This window comes from Hordeum vulgare, chromosome 4H (assembly GCF_904849725.1).
Source record: "Hordeum vulgare subsp. vulgare chromosome 4H, MorexV3_pseudomolecules_assembly, whole genome shotgun sequence".
In the NCBI taxonomy this organism is placed as follows: domain Eukaryota; kingdom Viridiplantae; phylum Streptophyta; class Magnoliopsida; order Poales; family Poaceae; genus Hordeum; species Hordeum vulgare.
In genome coordinates this window covers 5,503,621-5,509,546 of record NC_058521.1, presented here as the reverse complement: position 1 = coordinate 5,509,546, position 5,926 = coordinate 5,503,621, and the positions used below count along the sequence as shown (strand labels likewise).

At 47.5% G+C, this 5,926-nt stretch overlaps 1 protein-coding gene across 1 annotated transcript; it reads right to left on the bottom strand.

Moving 5' to 3' along the window:
• Window positions 1–415: 415 nt before the first annotated feature.
• Window positions 416–3,857, bottom strand: LOC123446959 (tubulin beta-3 chain). The gene is made up of 3 exons (XM_045123505.1): window positions 3,346–3,857; window positions 1,377–1,646; window positions 416–1,302 (listed from the first exon to the last, which is right to left on the bottom strand). The coding sequence occupies exons 1-3, from the start codon at window positions 3,737–3,739 to the stop codon at window positions 635–637; spliced, it is 1,332 nt and encodes a 443-aa protein (XP_044979440.1). The 5' UTR covers window positions 3,740–3,857; the 3' UTR covers window positions 416–634.
• Window positions 3,858–5,926: the final 2,069 nt, after the last annotated feature.

Here is a 5,926-nt window from a genome sequence, read left to right as displayed (position 1 = left end):
TGAAATCATGATTCTTCAGTTGCTTCGTAACATCGAATATTATTCTCTCACCCGATACTAATTACCAGCAATGGATCTCTCACCCGATACTAATTACCAGCAATGTTTTGTCCACTGTTTTCAAGAGCATAAAACACACCCACCTTACTAGCAAAAGTGTCTTCACCAATGCTTCAAATCCGTCCGACAGACCATGGGTTTGGATCCATATTTTGAGCACATTCAGTTGAAGCGATCTGAAGTAACTTGACATCGTGTTGTGCTTGTTCTTGAAGAACCAGAATTCACTTCATGACTACCACATCATGCGCTCGCCAAGGTCAGGATGAAAATGATTTAAGTAGACACGAGTAATCCCCGGTGCTTGATTAAGCAAACAAATTCCAAGTAACCTGAATGAAATAAAGATGACGAGTGAAGGTTCGACGACGACGACAAACATATAAAGGCAACACGAAACAAGCATACGTACAATTACAGACAGCAACAAGTCCTCTGGCAGACACGATCGACAACATATTACAGTATAATACTACTACTTACTACACACGATGAAGAGTAGATATATAGATGAATATATATATATATGGCGACTCGAACTCGATTGGTAGCACAAACCAAGGGATAGAATGAATCAGGCTTCGTCGCCGGCGGGCTCCTCCTCGTCGTACTCCTCGGCGGTGGCGTCCTGGTACTGCTGGTACTCTGCGACGAGGTCGTTCATGTTGCTCTCGGCCTCGGTGAACTCCATCTCGTCCATGCCCTCGCTGGTGTACCAGTGGAGGAAGGCCTTGCGGCGGAACATGGCGGTGAACTGCTCGCTGACCCTGCGGAACATCTCCTGGATGGAGGTGGAGTTGCCGACGAAGGTGGAGGACATGGCGAGCCCCACAGGCGGGATGTCGCAGACGCTGGACTTGACGTTGTTGGGGATCCACTCGACGAAGTAGGAGGAGTTCTTGTTCTGCACGTTCATCATCTGCTCGTCCACCTCCTTGGTGCTCATCTTGCCCCTGAACATGGCGGACGCCGTGAGGTAGCGGCCGTGGCGCGGGTCAGCCGCGCACATCATGTTCTTGGCGTCCCACATCTGCTGCGTGAGCTCGGGCACCGTGAGCGCGCGGTACTGCTGCGAGCCCCGGGACGTGAGCGGGGCGAACCCAACCATGAAGAAGTGCAGACGCGGGAACGGGATCAGGTTGACGGCCAGCTTCCGGAGGTCAGAGTTGAGCTGCCCAGGGAACCGCAGGCAGCACGTCACGCCGCTCATGGTCGCCGAGATGAGGTGGTTCAGGTCACCGACTGCATCATACATCAATGAGTTTAACAAGTTCAATCCATTTGGTGTCGGATGTATCATGGGGGTGGGAGCTTACACGAAGGGTTGGTGAGCTTGAGGGTGCGGAAGCAGATGTCGTAGAGGGCCTCATTGTCTAGGACCATGCACTCATCGGCGTTCTCAACAAGCTGGTGCACCGACAGCGTCGCGTTGTAGGGCTCCACCACGGTGTCCGATACCTTGGGCGAGGGGAACACGGAGAAGGTGAGCATCATGCGGTCAGGGTACTCCTCCCGGATCTTGGAGATGAGTAGCGTGCCCATGCCTGAACCAGTGCCTCCACCAAGAGAGTGGCATACTTGGAAACCTGCCGACGTAAAATGAACAATGCTGGTTATTAACAAAAAATAAATTCAGTGGACTGAGGAAATGATCGAGTTCTTGTACGACTATGTTCAGGTTGGGACATACATCTTCCCTGTCAACAAAACTTGATACCGACAATTAACAAGACAGACTAACTACTTCTATCCAATCAGGGTACTAATAATAAAGAAACTATCGGAAATACGTATCCACTGGCCCTACATCATGTGCCTAGTTGTACATTATTACTACTTTTATATTATTCTGCTGTTATGATTATGATTAGGTTAGGTATACTAAAATCCACAAATCTCATCACCTCATGTAAGTCTGAACTTAGCCATGCAAGTACACATAATGAACAAACTAATCAAGCAAGCAAAACCGCATCTACGGATCTAACCAACAACCATCCACTGGGTCTGGCGCCAACAGCCTGTCTGGGTGTCCCATTCGCTGCAGCCAACACCGACAGTATGCCGTTCCTTGATACCGCCTTTCATGTGTTGTTAGGTCGTACGGCATTGTCGGTAATCACCCGGATGATACATGTAGTGCTACATTGTTAGTGTTGTGATGATCGCATCACCCTTCACCAGCAAAAAGAAGATGGCGACATGCGATGTGATGCGAACAAATTGAAGTATATTTGCATTGAGGTGGTCGTATGTTGACCGAAAAGTGCAAGTTCTTTGCCACCTAAATTTGTTAGCACTATTTTACGGTTCACATTTTTACAGACGAATAATCGATGGCTACGTGAATTTGTGACACATTTTTGAAAATGAAATAAGCAATGCTGCAGCTAAAGGTCATGAAGGAAATTTAAAATCTAGCATACTTTCAGAACCTTCACAACTGACGCCCATTGCAACAGTTTTTTGTAGCAGTTGCTGGCTTCATTTAACTGAAAAAAATCAGCCCTCAAGTTGAAGCCAGGAAAGCACCACATATGTTTTACTCTTAAATTTCCCCGCCATCTTGATCCCAACAGCATATAATTGCCATTGGAAATCAAATCTGGCAATATAGAACGATAAGCGCATTATTTGAACACACAGATGAAATAATGCCGTGGCGTGTCAGTACTGAAATCAATGATTAAATCAGGAGTAGAAATGGTATGGTTATTGATTCACCCACTTAGTACTTGTCAGATAAATTAGGTTCACCAAATGGTAAAGACAAATCACATGATCGGTGGATCGACGATAATGTTGGATCCGCAAATTATAGACCCCAACTGGGAGCACCGAATCACAATCATGTTGGATCCCGGACTGCTTGTAAATGCTGCCGAGTTGGCAGAGTTGTTTAATTAGTGTTTAATTACCATGCAACATACCACTCTGGCACTCTGCTGGAAGACAGTAGACCCTAATAAATGATAATATAATTCTGTCCTTAATTGGCAAGAGGAAAAGAAGAGGCGCGCAACAGTATCAAACATTTTTGATCCCACGTACGGTTCCGATTGTTAGACCGATGACGATACGGTTCCACGCCAATTAATTAGTCTGGTAAAATTCGGATCGCATTCCCCACTATGATCTAGGGAAGAATTTTACTACGGAGTATATGGTCTGGATTACGATCGCGATGCCAAGATGGGCGATTCTGTTCCAGAAACAGATGGAGGGAAATGCGGGGACGGAAGGAAGAGAAAAGAATGCGGGGGAGGGGGGCGTTTGATCGAATACCTTGGAGGCAGTCGGAGTTCTCGGCCTCCTTGCGCACGACGTCGAGGACGGAGTCGATGAGCTCGGCGCCCTCGGTGTAGTGTCCCTTGGCCCAGTTGTTGCCGGCGCCGGACTGGCCGTAGACGAAGTTGTCCGGGCGGAAGATGGCGCCGATGGGGCCGGAGCGGAGCGAGTCCATGGTGCCGGGCTCGAGGTCCATGAGGACGGCGCGCGGGACGTAGCGGTTGCCGCCGGCCTCGTTGAAGTAGACGTCCATGCGCTCGAGCTGCTCGGGCGCCGTGCCGGTGTACTGGCCGGTGGGGTCGACGCCGTGCTCGCCGCAGATCACCTCCCAGAACTTGGCGCCGATCTGGTTGCCGCATTGGCCGCCCTGGATGTGCAGGATCTCCCTCATCTTGCCTCGATCGGGCCGCGTCGGTCGATCGCCGGGTGGCTCTTCTTGGGCGGGGCGGGGTTGGTTTGTGGAGCGGGGGCGATCGAGGGAACGTGGGTGGGAGGGAGGGAGGGGGTCGTGGGCGCGTCTATATGCCGCGTTTCCAGGTAACCTCCCTACCCCACCCCCACCCCTCCCATCCCCTCCCCCTCCCCCTCCCTTTTGCCACTTTCTGCACTTATTACTCCATACAAGTTCTATGGACCAACTGTTCCATTGCAGTTTTTTTTTCCTTTTTGTAATTTCTCATGGAGATATCGGTTTGCTCATTTCTAGTTCCGATCATAAAATTAGCACATGGTACATGTACATGTACCACAATGTATCATGTACTATGATTCTTGAGCGCGCTTTTCTAACAATCGATCAAAATTGAGATCTTGATACAAGTGGATGGGGCGACGACAAGGCCCACATCGCGCCAAGCCCAAGGGGCAGCCCTGCTCCACTTGGTGGCAAGCTTGTTGTCGAAGCGCCTTCGGAGTAGCCACGAGCACCTCGGAGTCGGAGTGGCGTCGGCGGCAAGATGGTATCGCTATGGTGGACGAGTGTGTACTCGACGGAGTTGATAACGATGAGCTTGAGAGCGAGAAACACACACGCGAGTGAGATGGGTAGCGCGGTAGTGACGCCCAACTATATGCAGCTGACCAGGCCCGTCAGGGTCAAGGCCCAAGGCACGAACCCCCACAACGGCCAATAAAGTTGCGCTCTCGGAGGGGTGAGGAAGTATCATATTGAAGCAATGGGGATCGGGAAATTAGAATAAAAGAGTCTTGTACGGAGTTTGGTGAAATATTGCCTATGTGGCTTCGATCAACTCGTCGTGTCGCTAGGTTAGACCTAGGTTAGACCTGAATAGGACCTGCAATAAAGCATGTATCCACTTTTAGTACCCATATGTGTACATTTTCCTACTTATAGGATCCAACTCACATGTCTATAATACTTTTAGGGCCACCAATGTATTTACTCTCTCTATATATCTGTCTCTCTTTTGCTGACTAACCATGTCTTTACTTAAGGTGATGTTACTTGTGTGCAATGACGGAGCTTCCCTAGAACCATGGTGGGCTATGCCCTCTACCCTAAACAGGATGCATGTTAGTCTGAGCCAACTTATGTGGAAATTAGCAGGAGGACACATGCATGCAAAGGGGTCATCCATTTACTTCAAGATTGGTGCACTAGTTTATGCAATTAACCCTTAATCTCTACACCCAGGTCTTTGTATGCCAACTTTTGGCCGAGTTTAATGCATCACCCAAACCCACCCCTCATGCTTTAGCTTATTTGATTCACAAGTGACATGATGTGGGTTTGATCAAATGGATGGTCCCCGAACTATATGAGAAAGGTTATGGCATCTTGCAATATGTAGATGACACATTGTTTCTTTTGAAGGGTGGAGAAATCAATGCTAGGAATTTTAAAACGTGTTCTCTGTCTTTTTTAACAGCTCTCTGGCCTTAAAATATACTTACAAAAAATTGAAGTATCTTTGCTTTGGAGATTCTGTTTCTTATGAGAACATTTTTACTTGTTGTGTATCTCAAATGCCTATTAAACATATTCGCATTCATGCTAATAATGTTAGAATTTTGAATAAAGACCGGATTCCAGCAGAAAGCATCATCTAGAAGAAATCTCGAAGTTGGCAAGGTAAGCTACTCTTCATTGGAGGTAGAGTAGTTTTGTTAATTGCATCTCTCGGTAATAAGCCTCGGTGTGTGCTTTCATTTTATGGAGTTCCAGAATGACTAGTAAAAACAGAGAGGGGGCAATATTACTATCCTTTTACCACACTTGTGCTTCAAAGTAGCACCATGTGCGTCATATAGAGAGTTTTCTGAGTTGTCATTTTCATATGATAGAGGGAAATTTTTATTATAGAACTTGGCTTGTATATTTCAATGATGGGCTTTCTCAAATGCACAAGATATCCATGAGCAAGCAAGCTGGATGCACACCCACTTAGTTTTATTTGTGCTTTCATACACTTATGTTTCTTAGTGCATCTGTTGCATGGCAATCCCTGCTCCTCGCATTGATATCAAATAATGGACATTCCATAGCCCATTGATCCGCCGAGTTGATGCGAGCCTTTCTTCCTTTTTGACTTCTCCTATTGATCTCTATCACCATATT